At 40.6% G+C, this 20,472-nt stretch overlaps 1 protein-coding gene across 1 annotated transcript in view; it reads left to right on the forward strand.

Moving 5' to 3' along the window:
- dlt (codanin-1 like protein dlt) overlaps positions 1-20,472 on the forward strand; it is a 183,661-nt gene that overhangs the window by 81,690 nt on the left and 81,499 nt on the right. Inside the window, exons 9-11 of the mRNA XM_071663855.1 lie at positions 13,861-13,897; positions 16,695-16,856; positions 17,764-17,910. Of these exons, the coding sequence (XP_071519956.1) occupies positions 13,861-13,897; positions 16,695-16,856; positions 17,764-17,910 (346 nt within the window). The remainder of the gene's footprint in view (positions 1-13,860; positions 13,898-16,694; positions 16,857-17,763; positions 17,911-20,472) is intronic.

Below are 20,472 nucleotides of genomic sequence, written 5' to 3' on the forward strand. Positions count from 1 at the left end.
CTCCAGTTCACCCTATCCCATGCTTGCCTTTCACTCTACAACATGTTCACTCCATCTTTCCATATCCAGTTTGGGCTCCCCATTCTGGTTTCCCCTCCACTTACACATATATCCTCTTTGTCAATTTTCCCTGATTCATTCTCTCCATTTGTCCAAACCATTTCTACACATTCTCTTCATCTCTTCTCCTAACTCATTAACTCCATATGCCCAAACAATTTTAGATGTCAACCATACACTTCTTATTACGACATGCCTCTCTGGATCTGCAAATGAAAGAAAGCAGCACAGAAGACTATTTAGTTTATGTGATTCATTTAGCTTTGTGCAGTTGAATTAGGGTTACACAGAATTTGGTGCCTGAAATATTAGGCCCTTTTTTTAGGTAAATTTGGTCACTGATTCTAAATATTCCATCTGTTTTTCACTGTCAGCTCTGGTTATCGAGATATGATATACCCCTAATTGCTGTACATACAACCAATCGGGCACAAAGATTAATGACTACAAATCATTAATGTTGCCTTTTTGATAACCTAACCTAACCTAACCTAACCTAACCTAACCTAACCTAATCTGGGGATATGGGAGAAAGAATACTTCCCACGTATTCCCTGCGTGTCGTAGAAGGCGACTAAAAGGGAAGGGAGCAGGGGGGCTGGAAATCCTCCCCTCTCATTTTTTTTTTCTTTTTTTTAATTTTCCAAAAGAAGGAACAGAGAAGGGGGCCAGGTGAGGATATTCCATCAAAGGCCCAGTCCTCTGTTCTTAACGCTACCTTGCTAACGCGGGAAATGGCGAATAGTTTGAAAGAAAAAAGAAGAAAATGATTAAATTACGTGTTGTAGAAGGTGCAGAAGTCAATTGGGAGCGGGGGCCTAGAAACCCTCCCCTCCTTTCTAAATGGGGAAACAGAACAAGGAGTTTGCTTTGAAGAATGTATGTGAGAAATACTTAGAAAAGCAAATGGATTTGTATGTAGCATTTATGGATCTGGAGAAGGCATATGATAGAGTTGATAGAGATGCTCTGTGGAAGGTATTAAGAATATATGGTGTGGGAGGCAAGTTGTTAGAAGCAGTGAAAAGTTTTTATCGAGGATGTAAGGCATGTGTACGTGTAGGAAGAGAGGAAAGTGATTGGTTCTTAGTGAATGTAGGTTTGCGGCAGGGGTGTGTGATGTCTCCATGGTTGTTTAATTTGTTTATGGATGGGGTTGTTAGGGAGGTGAATGCAAGAGTTTTGGAAAGAGGGGCAAGTATGAAGTCTGTTGGGGATGAGAGAGCTTGGGAAGTGAGTCAGTTGTTGTTCGCTGATGATACAGCGCTGGTGGCTGATTCATGTGAGAAACTGCAGAAGCTGGTGACTGAGTTTGGTAAAGTGTGTGAAAGAAGAAAGTTAAGAGTAAATGTGAATAAGAGCAAGGTTATTAGGTACAGTAGGGTTGAGGGTCAAGTCAATTGGGAGGTGAGTTTGAATGGAGAAAAACTGGAGGAAGTGAAGTGTTTTAGATATCTGGGAGTGGATCTGGCAGTGGATGGAAACATGGAAGCGGAAGTGGATCATAGGGTGGGGGAGGGGGCGAAAATTCTGGGAGCCTTGAAGAATGTGTCGAAGTTGAGAACATTATCTCGGAAAGCAAAAATGGGTATGTTTGAAGGAATAGTGGTTCCAACAATGTTGTATGGTTGCAAGGCGTGGACTATGGATAGAGTTGTGCGCAGGAGGATGGATGTGCTGGAAATGAGATGTTTGAGGACCATGTGTGGTGTGAGGTGGTTTGATCGAGTAAGTAACGTAAGGGTAAGAGAGATGTGTGGAAATAAAAAGAGCGTGGTTGAGAGAGCAGAAGAGGGTGTTTTGAAATGGTTTGGTCACATGGAGAGAATGAGTGAGGAAAGATTGACCAAGAGGATATATGTGTCGGAGGTGGAGGGAATGAGGAGAAGAGGGAGACCAAATTGGAGGTGGAAAGATGGAGTGAAAAAGATTTTGTGTGATCGGGGCCTGAACATGCAGGAGGGTGAAAGGAGGGCAAGGAATAGAGTGAATTGGAGCGATGTGGTATACCGGGGTTGACGTGCTGTCAGTGGATTGAATCAAGGCATGTGAAGCGTCTGGGGTAAACCATGGAAAGCTGTGTAGGTATGTATATTTACGTGTGTGGACGTATGTATATACATGTGTATGGGGGTGGGTTGGGCCATTTCTTTCGTCTGTTTCCTTGCGCTACCTCGCAAACGCGGGAGACAGCAAAAAAAAAAAAAAAAAAAAAAAAAAAAGAACAAGGAGTCACGCGTAGAGTGCTCATCCTCCTCGAAGGCTCAGATTGGGGTGTCTAAATGTGTGTGGATGTAACCAAGATGAGAAAAAAGGAGAGATAGGTAGTATGTTTAAGAAAAGGAACCTGGATGTTTTGGCTTGGAGTGAAACGATGCTCAAAGGTAAAGGGGAAGAGTGGTTTGGGAATGTCTTGGGAGTAAAGTCAGGGGTTAGTGAGAGGACAAGAGCAAGAGAAGGAGTAGCACTACTTCTGAAACAGAAGTGGTGATTGTATGTGATAGAGTGTAAGAAAGTAAACTCTAGATTGATATAGGTAAAACTGAAAGTGGATATAGAGAGATGGGTGATTATTGGTGCCTATGCACCTGGGCATGAAAAGAAAGATCATGAGAGGCAAGTGTTTTGGGAGCAGCTGAATGAGTGTGTTAGTAGTTTTGATGCACGAGACCGGGTTATAGTGATGGGTGATTTGAATACAAAGGTGAGTAATGTGGCAGTTGAGGGAATAATTGGTGTACATGGGGTGTTCAGTGTTGTAAATGGAAATGGTGAGGAGCTTGCAGATTTATGTGCTGAAAAAGGACTGGTGATTGGGAATACCTGTTTTAAAAAGAGAGATATACATAAGTATACATATGGATGGGGTTGTTAGGGAGGTGAATGCAAGAGTTTTGGAAAGAGGGGCAAGTATGAAGTCTGTTGGGGATGAGAGAGCTTAGGAAGTGAGTCAGTTGTTGTTCGCTGATGATACAGCGCTGGTGGCTGATTCATGTGAGAAACTGCAGAAGCTAGTGACTGAGTTTGGTAAAGTGTGTGAAAGAAGAAAGTTAAAGAGTAAATGTGAATAAGAGCAAGGTTATTAGGTACAGTAGGGTTGAGGGTCAAGTCAATTGGGAGGTAAGTTTGAATGGAGAAAAACTGGAGGAAGTAAAGTGTTTTAGATATCTGGGAGTGGATCTGGCAGTGGATGGAACCATGGAAGTGGAAGTGGATCATAGGGTGGGGGAGGGGGCGAAAATCCTGGGAGCCTTGAAGAATGTGTGGAAGTCGAGAACATTATCTCGGAAAGCAAAAATGGGTATGTTTGAAGGAATTGTGGTTCCAACAATGTTGTATGGTTGCGAGGCGTGGGCTATGGATAGAGTTGTGCGCAGGAGGATGGATGTGCTGGAAATGAGATGTTTGAGGACAATGTGTGGTGTGAGGTGGTTTGATCGAGTAAGTAACGTAAGGGTAAGAGAGATGTGTGGAAATAAAAAGAGCGTGGTTGAGAGAGCAGAAGAGGGTGTTTTGAAATGGTTTGGGCACATGGAGAGAATGAGTGAGGAAAGATTGACCAAGAGGATATATGTGTCGGAGGTGGAGGGAACGAGGAGAAGTGGGAGACCAAATTGGAGGTGGAAAGATGGAGTGAAAAAGATTTTGTGTGATTGGGGCCTGAACATGCAGGAGGGTGAAAGGAGGGCAAGGAATAGAGTGAATTGGATTGATGTGGTATACCGGGGTTGAGGTGCTGTCAGTGGATTGAATCAGGGCATGTGAAGCGTCTGGGGTAAACCATGGAAAGCTTTGTAGGTATGTATATTTGCGTGTGTGGACGTATGTATATACATGTGTATGGGGGTGGGTTGGGCCATTTCTTTCGTCTGTTTCCTTGCGCTACCTCGCAAACGTGGGAGACAGCGGGAAAAAAAAAAAATATGTAAGTAGGATAGATGGCCCAAGAGCGTTATTGGATTACGTGTTAATTGATAGGTGTGTGAAAGAGAGACTTTTGGATGTTAATGTGCTGTGAGGTGCAACTGGAGGGATGTCTGATCATTATCTTGTGGAAGCGAAGGTGAAGATTTGTTGGGGTTTTCAGAAAAGAAGAGAGAATGTTGGGGTGAAGAGAGTGGTGAGAGTAAGTGAGCTTGGGAAGGAGACTTGTGTGAGGAAGTACCAGGAGAGACTGAGTACAGAATGGAAAAAGGTGAGAACAAAGGAGGTAAGGGGAGTGGGGGAGGAATGGGATGTATTTAGGGAAGCAGTGATGGCTTGTGCAAAAGATGCTTGTGGCATGAGAAGCATGGGAGGTGGGCAGATTAGAAAGGGTAGTGAGTTGTGGGATGAAGAAGTAAGATTTTAGTGAAAGAGAAGAGAGAGGCATTTGGATGATTTTTACAGGGAAATAATGCAGATGAGTGGGAGATCTATAAAAGAAAGAGGCAGGAGGTCAAGAGAAAGGTGCAATAGGTGAAAAAGAGGGCAAATGAGAGTTAGGGTGAGAGAGTATCATTATATTTTAGGGAGAATAAAAAGATGTTTTGGAAGGAGGTAGATAAAGTGCTTAAGGTAACAAATGGGAACATGAGTGAAGGGGGCTAATGGGGAGGTGATAACAAGTAGTGGTGATGTGATGAGATGGAGTGAGTATTTTGAAGGTTTGTTGAATGTGTTTGATGATAGAGTGGCAGATATAGGGTGTTTTGATCAAGATGGTGTGCAAAGTGAGAGGGTTAGAGAGAATGATTTGGTAAGCAGAGAAGAGGTAGTAAATGCTTTGTGGAAGATGAAAGCCGGCAAGGCAGCGGGTTTGGATGGTATTGCAATGGAATTTATTTAAAAGGGGATGACTGTATTGTTGACTGGTTGGTAAGGTTATTTAATGTATGTATGACTCATGGTGAGGTGCCTGAGTACTGGCGGAATGCGTGCATAGTGCCATTGTACAAAGGCAAAGGGGATAAGAGTGAGTGCTCAAATTACAGAGGTATAAGTTTGTTGAGTATTCGTGGTAAATTATATGGGGGGGTATTGATTGAGAGGGTGAAGGCATGTACAGAGCATGAGATTGGGGAAGAGCAGTGTGGTTTCAGAAGTGGTAGAGGATGTGTGGATCAGGTGTTTGCTTTGAAAAATGTATGAGAATTACTTAGAAAAGCAAATGGATTTGTATGTAGCATTTATGGATCTGGAGAAGGCACATGATAGAGTTGATAGAGATACTCTGTGGAAGGTATTAAGAATATATGGTGCGGGAGGTAAGTTGTTAGAAGCAGTGAAAAGTTTTTATTAAGGATGTAAGGCATGTGTACGTGTAGGAAGAGAGGAAAGTGATTGGTTCTCAGTGAATGTTGGTTTGCAGCAGGGGTGCGTTATGTCTCCATGGTTGTTTAATTTGTTTATGGATGGGGTTGTTAGGGAGGTGACTGCAAGAGTTTTGGAAAGAGGGGCAAGTATGCAGTCTGTTGTGGATGAGAGAGCTTGGGAAGTGAGTCAGTTGTTGTTCGCTGATGATACAGCACTGGTGGCTGATTCGTGTGAGAAACTGCAGAAGCTGGTTACTGAGTTTGTTGAAGTGTGTGAAAGAAGAAAGCTGAGAGTAAATGTGAATAAGAGCAATATTATTCAGTACAGTAGGCTTGTGGGACAAGTCAATTGGGAGGTAAGTCTGAATGGAGAAAAACTGGAGGAAATGAAGTGTCTTAGATACCTGGGAGTGGATTTGGCAGTGGATGGAGCCATGGAAGTGAAAGTGAGTCACAGGGTGGGGGAGGGGGTGAAGGTTCTTGTAGCATTGAAGAATGTGTGGAAGTTGAGAATGTTATCTCGCAGAGCAAAAATGGGTATGTTTGAACCAATAGTGGTTCCAACAATGTGATATGGTTGTGAGGCATGGGCTGTAGATAGGGTTGTGTGGAGGAGGATGGATTTGTTGGAAACGAGATGTTTGACGACAATATGTGGTGTGAGGTGGTTTGATCGAATAAGTAATGAAAGGGTAAGAGAGATGTGTGGTAATAAAAAGAGTGTGGCTGAGAGAGCAGAAGGGGGTTTATTGAAATGGTTTGGTCATATAGAGAGAATGAGTGAGGAAAGATTGACAAAGAGGTTATATGTGTCAGAGGTGGAGGGAAGGAGGAGAAGTCAGAGATCAAATGGAGGTGGAAGGATGGAGTGAAAAAGATTTTGAGCGATCGGGGCCTGAACATACAGGAGATTGAAAGACGTGCAAGGAATAGAGTGAATTGGAACGATGTGGCATACCGGAGTCGATGTGCTGTCAATGGATTGAACCAGGGCATGTGAAGTGTCTGGGGTAAATGATGGAAAGTTTTGTTGGGCCTGGGTATGGAAAGGGAGTTGTGGTTTTGGTGCATTACACATGACAGCTAGAGATTGAGTGTGAGGCAAAGTTGCCTTTGTTGTCTTTTCCTAGCGCTACCTCGCGTGCACGCGGTGGGAGAGGGGTGCCATTTCATGTGTGGCAGGGTGGCGGTGGGAATGGGTGAAAGCAGCATGTATGAATATGTGCATGTGTATGTATATGTATGTATACATTGAAACATATAGGTATGTATATGGGAATGTGTGGGCATTATGTATATGCATATGTATTTGGGTGGGTTGGGCTATTCTTTCGTCTGCTTCCTTGCGCTACCTCGCTAACGCGGGAGACAACGACAAGTATGATGAATAGACTAGATAAATATATATGTGTGTGTGTGTTTGTGTATATGAGAGGATGGGCCATTCTTTGTCTGTTTCCTGGTGCTTCCTCTCTGATGTGGGAAACAGCAATTAAGTATAATACAAGTTTGTTAAAAGGATCAGATAATGATGAAACAAGCTCTAGAAAGTTGTATATCAATGATACAATGTTCATTTCCTCAAACATCTCATGAAAGCAGCATTTCAAAGACTTCTTGTAGTGGGCTGCCCTAGGACAATCAAGTTGAATGGTCCAGTAGTAATCTGCCATCATATGGGTATCCCAGTGTCCTGGGTATTGTTTTTCCTTGGTTCTTAAATCTTGATGGAATTGTTCACCCTTTTCCTCATTTAAATCACCAAGGTTATCTGGGAAACAGTCCAAGTGGCTGTGGAGGTAGTGCACTTTGATGCTCATTTTACAGCCAATTTGATGGAAAGAAAAGAGCATGTTCTCCACTAATTCAGAGTAGTTATCTGTTTTATGGTTCTCAAGAAAATTCCTTACAACCAGAGTGAATGAAGACCATGCATCTGCCTCAGCATTGTTTATTTAATCTTGGAAATGTTGGTCTTTCATGAGTTCCCTGATTTGTGGCCCATCAAAAGTACCTGCCTTCAGCTTCTCCATGCTCAGCGCTGGAAATTTTCTGCATATATAGTCAAAGCAGTCCCCTTCTTTGTTCAAAGCCTTCACAAACTGTTTCAGTAAACCTGGTTTGATGAGTATTGGTGGTAAAATGATCTTATCTCTGTCAGCTAAGGGTTCTGCGATTACTTTCTTTTCTCCAACCTCAATGTTTTCCCTCAGAGGCCATTGTTTTCTTACCCAGTGCTCATCCTTAGCTCTACTATCCCAGAGACAGATAAAGCAGGGATACATGGTGTATCCATTCTGCTGACCCAGGATTAAAAGTCACCATCTTAAGATCCACACACATTAGCCATTGGTGATCATGGTATGATATCTTCTGTAAGACCAGGGCGACTGTTTCCTGCTATTCAGTCATCTTAGTTGAGTGACCAATTGGGATTGATCCATATAAGTTGCCATTGTGTAGAAGCACACATTCTAAGCTCCACTTAGAACTATCTATGCTCATGAGATGTACATTTATTGATAAGTGCATTATCTCAAAATCTATACCTGCTTGAAGGAAATGAAGGTCATATTCTTATTCAGTTATGTGAGTGTACCCAGAATTGTGTCTAAAATCTGAGGCACCAAAAAGAATTTTTAAGAAGGAGAAGCACAATAGATCTTATTTTTGCAAATAACATGGCACTGTTTTCAGATAGAGGTAAATAATTCAGTTCTTTCAGATTACAATATAGACATCAATGTAATCATTGCATTATGCATAACAGCTTGAGAATGGATGTGAGTGGATGTGGCCTTTCTTCATCTGTTCCTGACACTTCTTTGCCAACACAGAACATGACGATCAGGTGTGAAAAAAATCACTACAGCATATAAAACGGAAATGAATGGTTGTGAATGTGACATAGCAATAGTGGGTTGAGTAGTATAAAATTTTCACAGAGACAAATCAGACTGGAAAAACATCATTGAGAAAATGTTAAGCAAAAATGGAATGAGGTCTTCACAGACAGTGACCTAATGACGAACACAAAAATATATTGGGAGATTAGGCCAAGTGATCATTGAAGAGTTACCAAAAAAAAAGAAAAATACAAAATGGAAAGTAATTAAGGACAGGAAACTTTAGGTGAATAGCAGAAAGTAATGGAAAAAGAAAAAGAGGATAACAGTGAAAGAAACAAGAGTAAGAGAATTAGAGAGTAAAGAGTGCAGATGTAGAAATACTGAAATCCCGTAGAAAAGAGAGAAATTGATGCAGAAAAAGTAATAGAGAAAAGGAAAAGGAATCCTAAGATACTATTTACGTACATGAACAAATCATAAAACAAGAAAACAATGACTGGACCATTTAAGGTGTGAGATAGATACCAAAATGACTCCTGAAGGAGGAGTTGTGGGAGTGTGTGATAGAGTGTAAGAAAGTAAATTCTAGATTGATGATTGATGTGGGTAAAAGTGAAAGCGGATGGAGAGAGATGGGTTATCATTGGTGCCTATGTACCTAGTCCTGAGAAGAAAGATCATGAGAGGCAAGTGTTTTGGGAGCACCTGAGTGAGTGTATCAGCAGCTTTGGTGCAAGTGACCGTGTATTAGTGATGGATGATCTAGATGCGAAGTTGAGTAATGTGGTAGTTGAGGGTACAATTGGTGTACGCGGGGTATTCATTGTTGTGAACGGAAATGATGGAGCGTATGGACTTGTGTGTTGAAAAAAGACTGGTGATTGGGAATACTTGGTTTAAAAAGAGATATACATAAGTATACATATGTGAGTAGGAGAGATGGTCAAAGGGCATTATTGGATGATGTGTTAATTGATAGGTGTGTAAAAGAGAGACTTTTGGATGTTAATATGCTGAGAGGGGCAGCTGGAGGGATGTCTCATCACTGTCTTGTGGAGGCAAAGGTGAAGATTTGTAGATTTCAAAAATAAAGAGATAGTGTTGGGGTGAAGAGAGTGGTGAAAGTAAGTGAGCTTGGAAAGTAGACTTGTGTGAGGAAGTACCAGGAGAGATTGACTGTAGAATGGCAAAAGGTGAGAGCAAATGACATGAGAGTGGGTAAGAAATGGGATATATTTAGGGCATGTGCAAAAGATGCATGTGGTGTGAGAAAGGTGGGACATGGGCAGATTTAGAGAGGGTAGTGAGTTGTGGGATGAAGAAGTAAAGTTGTTAGTGAAAGAGAAAAGAGAGGTGTTTGGATGATACGTGCAAGGAAGGAGTGCAGGTGAGAGGGAGATGTATAAAAGAAAGTGGCAGGAGGTCAAGAGGAAGGTGCAAGGGTGGAAAAAGAGGGCAGATGAGAGTTGGTGTGAGAGTGTCATTAAATTTTAGAAAAAAAAAAAGAGGTTTTAGAAGGAGGTAAATAATGTGCATAAGACAAGAGAACAAATGGGAACATCGGTTGGGGGGGTTAATTACAGGTAGTAAAGAAGTGAGGAGATGGAGTGAGTATATACATACATGCTCATACAAACTTGTATACGTACATATGCATATACATATCAACATATACACATATACATACACATACACAACCATATACATATATACACATGTTCATATTCATATTTGCTTTCCTTCATCCATTCCCAGTGCCACACTGCTCAACAGGGAACAGCATCACACACACACACACACACACACATACACATACACAGACACACACACAGACACAGACACACAGACACAGACCTCCAATTTGATCTCCCACTTCTCCTTGTTCCATCTACCCCTGACACATATCCTCTTTGTCAACCTTTCCTCAATCATTCTCTCCATATGTCCAAACCATTACAACACAACCTCTACTGCTATCTCAACCACACTCTTTTTTATTGCCCTACATCTCTCTTGCCCTTTCATTACTTACTCAATTGAACCACCTCACATGACATACTGTCCTTAAAAATTTCATTTCCAACACATCCAATCTCCTCCATACAACTCTGTCTATATCCCATGCCTTTGCAACCATATGATATTGTTGGAACTGCTATTGGAACTACTATTCCTTGAAGCATACCCATTTTCTCTCTCCGAGGTAACATTCTCTCTCCACACATTCTTCATCTCTCCTAGAACCTTTGCTCCCTCCCCCTTCCTATGACTTGCTTCTACTTCCATGGTTCCATTCACTGGTAAGTCCACTCCCAGATATCTAAAACACTTCACTTCCTCCAATTTTTCTCCATTTAAACTTACATCCTAATTAACTTGTTTGTCGACCATGCGGAGCCAAATAATCTTGCTCTTATTCTTATTTACTCTCAACTTTCTCCTTTCACATACTTTTCCAAAGTCATTCATCAACTTCTGTAGTTTCTCACTTGAATCAGCCACTAGAGTTGTATCATCAGTGAACAACTGACTCACTTCCCAGGCCCTCTCATCCCCAACGGACTGCATATTCACCATTCTCTCCAAGTCTCTGGCACTTACCTCCCTAACCACCCATCCATTAACAAATTAAGAAACCATGGGGACATCACACACCCCTGCCACAGACTGACCTTCTGGGAACCAATCACTCTCCTCTCTTGCTACTCGAACACATACCTTAGATCCTTGGTAAAAACTTTTCACTGCTTCTAGTAGCTTACCTTCCACACCATATGTTCATAATATCTTCCACAAAGCATCTCTATCTATATGCCTTCTCCAGATCCATAAATGCTACATACAAATCCATCTGTTTTTCTAAATATTTCTCACATACATTCTTCAAAGCAAACACCTGATCCACACATCCTCTACCACTTTTAAAACCACACTGCTCTTCCCCAATCCAACACTCTGTACATGCCTTCACCCTCTCAGTCAATGCCTTCCCATACAATTTCCCAGGAATACTCAACAAACTTATACCTCTGTAATTTGAACACTCACCTTTATCCCCTTTGCCTTTGTACAATGGCACTATGCATACATTCCACCAATCCTCAGGCACTTCACTCTGATCCATACATACATACATACATACATACATCTCTAATTCAGAATCTGAAATGGCCGAAAGTCTGAAACTTTTTGAACATGGTCATGACATTACAAGTGGAAAAATCCACACCAGACGTCACTTGCCCATGCTGGGCTCTGACGCTCTGTTGGCGCCAATTACAAATGATCATCACTGCAAGACCAACATGCATTTCTTGCTGTTTTTTTGCTTATTCTCTGCTCTGTGTGAATATATGTAAGAATATGATTGATTATCAGTAGCATATGAATTCAGAGTCAGGAAAGAAGTTGGTGCCAAACAGCCACAGATTCCTGATGGTTCAGTGTTACACAAACTTTGTTTCATGGACAAAATTATTGAAAATACTGTATACATTACATTCAGGTTATAAGTTTTATATGAAACATAAATGGATTTTGAGTTTAAACTTGGGTCCCATCCCCAAGATGTATGTATTATCCATCATAGCAAATGTTGAAAACAGGATGGTATGGAAACAAGTGGGTTAGAGCTAAGATTTACATGTGTTTCGACCATTCAATGGTCTTCCTCAGGAGATACTAATTCCAGCATTTGGTGGGACTGTATCCCCCAGCAAGTGATGGTCACCTGATCGGATGCCTTGGAGTGTCGCTCTCTGATTGGATCACTTGTCTTGCTGCCTGCACCCATTCACAGTGATCTATGCAGCCTGACATGACCAGCAGATGAAAGCAGATCTTGCGTTGATGTTGTTCTTAATCCCATCCTCTATGTAAGCTCTCACACTATCATTAAATGGTCAAAATCAAGGCAACTGCAGGCACATGACAAACCTGAATTAGGACTTTCACAGTCGATGCTGTCAACCATCTTAAAAGGATAAGAAGTGAATCTGTGATGCAGTGAAATCATCAGCTTTGGTTGAATCCACCATCATCATGAAGAAAAGAGCTGGGCCAATTGAAGATATAGAAAAATTACTTTTCACGTGGATGAAGACCAGATACAGAAGTGCAGACTGCTTAGCCTATTGATGATCAAGGCTAAGGCAAGAAGTCTTTTTGATATGTTAAAACTGTGTGCTGATGATCCTGCATATAAGCAGATGTTTACAGCAAGTCATGGATGGTTACAATGCTTCAAAAGGAGTCATGATTTTCATAATGTAAAGGTTAGCAGTGAGACATTAAGTGCTGATGCTGAAGGTGCTGAAGCATTTAAGGAAGAGCTGCATATGATGATTGTGGATGAGAACTATAAGTTTTCTGAGATGGTTTAAGATAAGGTATGCTAGGCTAAGCTATGATGTTTGGTGTATTAGATGTACAGAATTAAATGTATTAGATGTATTTTCGTGATATTTTCAAATAACGAAGGGTTCATCAGAACATAACCCCATTGTAAGTTGGGGAGCACCTGTATGTATTTATATATCTGCATACTACACTGTTATATTTTCAGTAACTACTTTTTGTATGGTATGTTTCAAACATTTGATCTTAATTTCTCATTGCAAATATTTTAGTCAATTTTGTATTAGATTATGCATTTTGTCACTTTTGCATCACAAAACACAAGAATATTCTCTTCAAATGTATTTAGCATTCTGAGGGGCTGTACAGCTTGAATCCCATCTCCCTTTTCACGTCATGAGAGACTCATCCATGCATAAATCTTGAGATGACATGATCATGTAGCACTCATCTAAATTTTTACATTTTGTTGTTAATTGTCTGCTGCTTGTTGTCCATAAAATGAAGGAGCCTAAGAAGTTAATGAAAACAATCCTGGAGCATGATGTTCGTGATGAAAGTCAGCTCAAATATCTCATCAGTGGTCAAATATTTTTTTATTGTTTCTTGCTATAGGTCATCGTCATTAATATACACAAAACTGTATACTTTTCTTCTTGTGTAGTGTCAATGAGCTTGGACACTCATTGCTTACATATGTTGGCTGTGTTTCCCTCACAAAACGATAATACTGATAGTTTCAGTAACTGTCAAATCCAACTTATCACTATGAAAATACTGTAAGAAATAGTCCAGCTCAACAGAACTCCTCAGTGACAGAACGAGCACCTCTTATGCCTAAATTCCTTCATGAGGCAAATTGTCCGTGACGAAGCACCTCTCCTCTTCATGCTGGGAATGGGATCATTTTCATCCTTACTGGTGGCAGCATCATTCTTTTCTTCTTCCTGCCTTTTTTCTTCCACATCTTTGTGAAAATTACATTCCTTTTCTTGCTTTACCACTGCACCTCTTATTCCTATGGAAATTCCCTCACGGGTATGGCCACTATAAAAGAGTCTCCTTAATGAGTGAACTCCAGTGCTGCTTCTTAGCCTTTAGTACCTTACCCTTAACAGGCCACTGGCAGAGGGGAAACTGTAGCAGTGTTTCCAGAGGCTCCTTCTTAATGTTCCTACCGAATCTCCCTTCCAAATCTGAGTCGAACATATCTAAAATGTCCATGTAGTGATTTGGGTTTTCTTATATGGCTCGTTTGAGGCAAAATTGTACCATGTCCTTTGGCATTGTGATGGTTACAGGCCTCATGAGCAGAAAAAATTGGACCAATGTGTGGAAGTACCCTCTGAGATGCCAAAAAAGTCTGAGCAATGAACACCATTACAGCCACATGCAGACTTTTTAAGAATAAAATTCCATGTATGAGATACTTATTTGCAGTCAACTGGTTTAGATGGAATTTCCCAAAGATGACATAACTGCAGTCAGTGGGTTAGTATTTTGATAAACTCCCTTCGGCATGATTCTCGAATATTCTCTAATGGAATCTGTTTTCAAGAAGAAAAACATCATCCCAGCACACCCCATATAGATATTTATCAACTTCTTATCTACAACTGGCCTCCCACCTGTATAATCACACAGTGAATAATTTTTTTTTTTTTTTTTTTTTTTTTTTTTTTTTTTTTTTTTTGCTTTGTCGCTGTCTCCTGCGTTTGCGAGGTAGCGCAAGGAAACAGACGAAAGAAATGGCCCAACCCACCCCTATACGCATGCCTTGATTCAATCCACTGACAGCACGTCAACCCTGGTATACCACATCGCTCCAATTCACTCTATTCTTTGCCCTCCTTTCACCCTCCTGCATGTTCAGGCCCCGATCACACAAAATCTTTTTCACTCCATCTTTCCACCTCCAATTTGGTCTCCCTCTTCTCCTCGTTCCCTCCACCTCCAACACATATATCCTCTTGGTCAATCTTTCCTCACTCATTCTCTCCATGTGACCAAACCATTTCAAAACACCCTCTTCTGCTCTCTCAACCACGCTCTTTTTATTTCCACACATCTCTCTTACCCTTACGTTACTTACTCGATCAAACCACCTCACACCACACATTGTCCTCAAACATCTCATTTCCAGCACATCCATCCTCCTGCGCACAACTCTATCCATAGTCCACGCCTCGCAACCATACAACATTGTTGGAACCACTATTCCTTCAAACATACCCATTTTTGCTTTCCGAGATAATGTTCTCGACTTCCACACATTCTTCAAGGCTCCCAGAATTTTCGCCCCCTCCCCCACCCTATGATCCACTTCCGCTTCCATGGTTCCATCCGCTGCCAGATCCACTCCCAGATATCTAAAACACTTCACTTCCTCCAGTTTTTCTCCATTCAAACTCACCTCCCAATTGAATTGACCCTCAACCCTACTGTACCTAATAACCTTGCTCTTATTCACATTTACTCTTAACTTTCTTCTTTCACACACTTTACCAAACTCAGTCACCAGCTTCTGCAGTTTCTCACATGAATCAGCCACCAGCGCTGTATCATCAGCGAACAACAACTGACACTTCCCAAGCTCTCTCATCCCCAACAGACTTCATACTTGCCCCTCTTTCCAAAACTCTTGCATTCACCTCCCTAACAACCCCATCCATAAACAAATTAAACAACCATGGAGACATCACACACCCCTGCCGCAAACCTACATTCACTGAGAACCAATCACTTTCCTCTCTTCCTACACGTACACATGCCTTACATCCTCGATAAAAACTTTTCACTGCTTCTAACAACTTTCCTCCCACACCATATATTCTTAATACCTTCCACAGAGCATCTATCAACTCTATCATATGCCTTCTCCAGATCCATAAATGCTACATACAAATCCATTTGCTTTTCTAAGTATTTCTCACATACATTCTTCAAAGCAAACACCTGATCCACACATCCTCTACCACTTCTGAAACCACACTGCTCTTCCCCAATCTGATGCTCTGTACATGCCTTCACCCTCTCAATCAATACCCTCCCATATATTTTGCCAGGAATACTCAACAAACTTATACCTCTGTAATTTGAGCACTCATTCTTATCCCCTTTGCCTTTGTACAATGGCACTATGCACGCATTCCGTAAATCCTCAGGCACCTCACCATGAGTCATACATACATTAAATAGCCTTACCAACCAGTCAACAATACAGTCACCCCCTTTTTTAATAAATTCCACTGCAATACCATCCAAACCTGCTGCCTTGCCGGTAGTGAGTGGTGGGATGAAGAAGTAAGAGTATTAGTGAAAGAGAAGAGAGAGGCATTTGGACGATTTTTGCAGGGAAAAAATGAAATTGAGTGGGAGACGTATAAAAGAAAGAGACAGGAGGTCAAGAGAAAGGTGCAAGAGGTGAAAAAAAGGGCAAATGAGGGTTGGGGTGAGAGAGTATCATTAAATTTTAGGGAGAATAAAAAGATGTTCTGGAAGGAGGTAAATAAAGTGCGTAAGACAAGGGAGCAAATGGGAACTTCAGTGAAGGGCGCAAATGGGGAGGTGATAACAAGTAGTGGTGATGTGAGAAGGAGATGGAGTGAGTATTTTGAAGGTTTGTTGAATGTGTTTGATGATAGAGTGGCAGATATAGGGTGTTTTGGTCGAGGTGGTGTGCAAAGTGCGAGGGTTAGGGAAAATGAGTTGGTAAACAGAGAAGAGGTAGTAAAAGCTTTGCGGAAGTGAATAAATAACTTAATAAAACATCTTTGGAAAACTCCATTGGCCATATCCACCACAGAATATTACCCCCCATGATATTAATCAGAATTAGCTATTACTTATATCAAACATTTTCCACAACAGCACAAATAAGTGAGCTTATTATGGAATTGACCTGTAATTTTTCAGTGTCATATTGTGATCCACTTGAGCCTCCTTTGCACCTCATGGTTTGAGAACCCATGAGCTAGAGGAACCTAGTATAATCAGATATTGACTGAATGCTGTACAATTTTTATAAATCCTTGCAAAAATTTTTTGTTTGGATGTGTGTATTGAGAGATAGAATTTTCAATGTTTTGTATTTAGTTAGATAAATTCTTAATTGCATTATTCTCTTTGCTTGTAGATGATCACAATATGTTGCCCATTCATAAGTGAGCTGAAGAACATATTGAATGACTTCTGGCTGGGTATGGGTTCCAACAAAAGCACAAACAGCTATCGCAAAATTACTCCACTCTCTGCAATTGATAAAACATCTCCAATGCATTCACAAATGCAACTCCAGGTAGAATATGTTGTAATGAATTTTATTTACTTTCCTTTTTTCTTTTTGATGTTTTCATTGATGTCTTCCTTGTTGAGAGTGTATTAAATTTTCTGACTGTGAAATTAAAGTTCAACAAGAGACTGGGTGCTCTTTGTAGAGAAGTGTTTGCAAGAATGGCTGACATGAAAGGGGGAAATCTTATTCTGGGTAGTGATAGTAATGGGGGTTTGGAAATGTGTTTCTAATGGGTATTGTTAGTGAAGCAAACCATTCTCCCTGACCCTCTCACCACCTTGACCAAAACACTCTATATCTGCCACTCTATTATCAAACACATTCAACAAACCTTTAAAATACTCACTCCATCTCCTTTTCACTTCACCACTACTTGTTATTACCTCCCCATTATCCCCCTTCTGATGCTCTTATTTGTTCTCTTGTCTTACACATGTTATTTACTTCCTTCCAAAACCTCTTTTTATTTCCTCTAAGATTTAATGATACTCTCTCACCCCAACTCTCATTTGCCTTCTTTTTCACCTCTTGCACCTTTCTCTTGACCTCATCCCTCTTTCTTTTGTACATCTCCCAGTCATTTGCACTGCCTCCCTGCAAGTATCTTCCAAATGCCTCTTTTCTTTTTCACTAAAAGCTTACTTCTTCATCCCATCACTAACTACCCTTTCTATGTGCATGTATGGGCATTTATATATATATATATGTGAGTGAACGGGCCATATCTTCGTCTGTTTCCTGACGCTACCTTGCTGACGCGGGAAGCAGCGATTAGGGTATAGAAAATAAAAAACTATGTGTAAGATATGTAAATCTTTGCATGTTCTTAATATTATCGTATTTTTCATTGAGAGTGTATTCCTTGCCTTTGAATACATTTTTTATGTATTTTTCTTTTTCTTTTTAACAGTTGCAGTTAGAGGACAACTTTTTCCACAACCAACCATCATCAGTCCGCAAGACTACTGACTTTGTAATAGAGCGTGTGTCATCTAATGTCATCAAGAAAATTCGTGCCAAAATCATACCGAAGTTGAGAGAATCTGCATTAGAACAGGTTACTTGAAAGAATATTCCTGTTCCCAGCTTGAACACAGGGGACCTTGAGAATAGCTCTGTTAGGTCAGCTTACCACTTCACTGCCTGTGCCCTGGTGTATGCAGGAAATTGATCATTAAAATAAATCAGACCTTTTTCATATGTATCAGACATTTGAAAACAGTTAATCACTCATTAGTTCCACAAACCATGGCTGACAGTACAATATGATTAATTTATTTTGCATTACTCCCAGGAGTATTAATGTTGCCTTCAAAATGTTCTTTGTTGTGAATCCCAGATATTCTTTGGGAAATGTGCTGTGTAGTAGCAGCTGTAATTAGATTTTAGTTAGATGCAGTATGTAAATGTATTTGGCACAGTGACAGAAGCCTTTTTGCCCTCTGTCTGTTCTACAAGCACTCATCCATTATAAATGACCATAGGGTGATCATAGCTGCTCGCTGATTATTCATACCTTCTCTTAACCATTTGACAACCACCATCAGGCTGATGTCATAGATCTACTCCATCTTTGTAGTTTATTATACACAATTCTCTGGGATCACATTTCTGTCAAGTTGTGTAATTACCTATTTGTAATTACCCATTTGTACTGTATGGGAAGCATTTTTACACTTAAGGGACCTTGTCTCTTGAACACTCGCTGTTGTCATATAGCCTTTAAGTTAATGTATGCTGTTTGTGTTAACTATGTCCTCAAGTCACTGTTCCATTCATCCGCTATTGTTATATTGTAGAAGTGTTTCTTTACATCCCTATTTACAATTTTTTTATGCAATTTCAATTATGTTCTCTAGTTGCTATATCTGTACATCTGTCAAGAGAAATGTCTACTGTCCACTTCGTCGATCTCTTTTAAAAACCTAAAGATTGTGGTCAGGTCACCCCTAAGTCTTCTTTCTTCCATGGTGGATAAATTTAAAGCCTCCAGCCTTTCCCTGTAGTTTAGCATTCTTTACTACTGTACCATCTTTGTTGCCTTTCTCTGGAACTTCTCTGTGAGCTCTTTATGTTTTTTTGGGTTTGGTGATCTGACCTGAGAAGCATATTCTAATTTTGGCCATATGTAGAACTTGAATGCTTGTTAAATATTTCTGTATCCATATACTTGAAATCTATTCTGATATTTGCCAGTAGACAGTTTGCGTTCTTAACTACTCTCCTAACTACTCTCCTAACATGGGACTCTGTTGACAGGTTAGGGATGATGTCTACTACCCTTTCCTTCTTGTAAACAGAACCCTGAAGCTAATTTCTTGCTAGGTAATGATCATGTTGTGGCTCCCTTTTGTTTTGTCCCATCCTCATTACTTTACATTTGATTTTCTCAGGTTGAATTTCATCATCCAGGTTTCACACCAGCTTAAGAGTTTGTTTAGGTCCCCTTGTAAGCTTATGCAAGTCTCCTCACTTTTCACTTCCTTCATAACCTTTGTATCATCTTTAAACTTGTTCAGGTAAGATTCCATGCCTTCAAGCAAATCTTTAGTATAGATCTAAAAGGGTGGTCCCAGAACCGAACTGTGTTTGGAAGAGGCCCCTCATTTGATAATATTTACTCACTGGCTGTTGTGTGTGATGTAGAGTTGAGAGTAAATTTTAATCAAAGCAAGGTTATTAGGATTAGCAGTGAAGAGAGATAGATTACTTGGAGTGTGAGTTTGAATGGAACGAACTTGGAGGGAGTAGAGTGTTTTAGATACCTAGGAGTGGATATGGCAGTGATTGGTACCATGAGAGCCAAAGTGAAGATGGGAAAGGTCCTGGGCATGTTGAGAAGTGTGTGGAAAGAGTATTCACTATATTTAAAGGCAAAATGGGGGTGTTTGATGGTATAATTGTCCTGTCAGTGATGTATGGATATGAGGCATGGGCTTTAGACAAAAATATAAAGATGACTGATGGAATAGGAAACACTCGGGTACCTATAAAGAGATTTTGCCATGGTAGCAAGTTCCTTATTTGATTTCAAGTTATGTCCTCCAGTTGCACTCATTATTTGGCTTTTATGTTGATGAAAAGACATTTCTCTCAACTGCCTCACCTCATCTTCTGATATATTTTTCAGCTGCTACTTCTCTGGCACAGTTATCTACTCTAGGTTCTTCTGGGATTGTCTTCAGCCATGAATCCTGTCTTCTTTTGAACATGCCTGTACTCCATGTAAATTTCTTAGATCATTACAACTTACTTGCTGGGTATTCATGTACCTTTGGATTATGTATTTTTGGTATGTCTCCAGTGATTACTCATGACTTACTGATTCTATATATTTCTGGTCACTCACTGGTTCAAAACACTGTTCTTTAAACACCCCAATTTGAGCCTTTAAGGAGGATGAGCACTCCCCATGTGACTCCTTCTTCTGTTTCCCCTTTTAGAAAGTTTAAGTACAAGGAGAGGAGGGTTTCTAGCCCCCCGTTCCCATCCCCTTTAGTCGCCTTCTATGACACACAGGGAATGCGTGAGAAGAATTCTTTCTCCCCTGTCCCCAAGGGATAGGGGAGATGAAGTGTCTGAGGTAAACCATGGAAAGTTTTGTGAGGCCTGGCTGTGG

Source organism: Panulirus ornatus, chromosome 1, assembly GCF_036320965.1.
Source record: "Panulirus ornatus isolate Po-2019 chromosome 1, ASM3632096v1, whole genome shotgun sequence".
In the NCBI taxonomy this organism is placed as follows: Eukaryota; Metazoa; Arthropoda; class Malacostraca; order Decapoda; family Palinuridae; genus Panulirus; species Panulirus ornatus.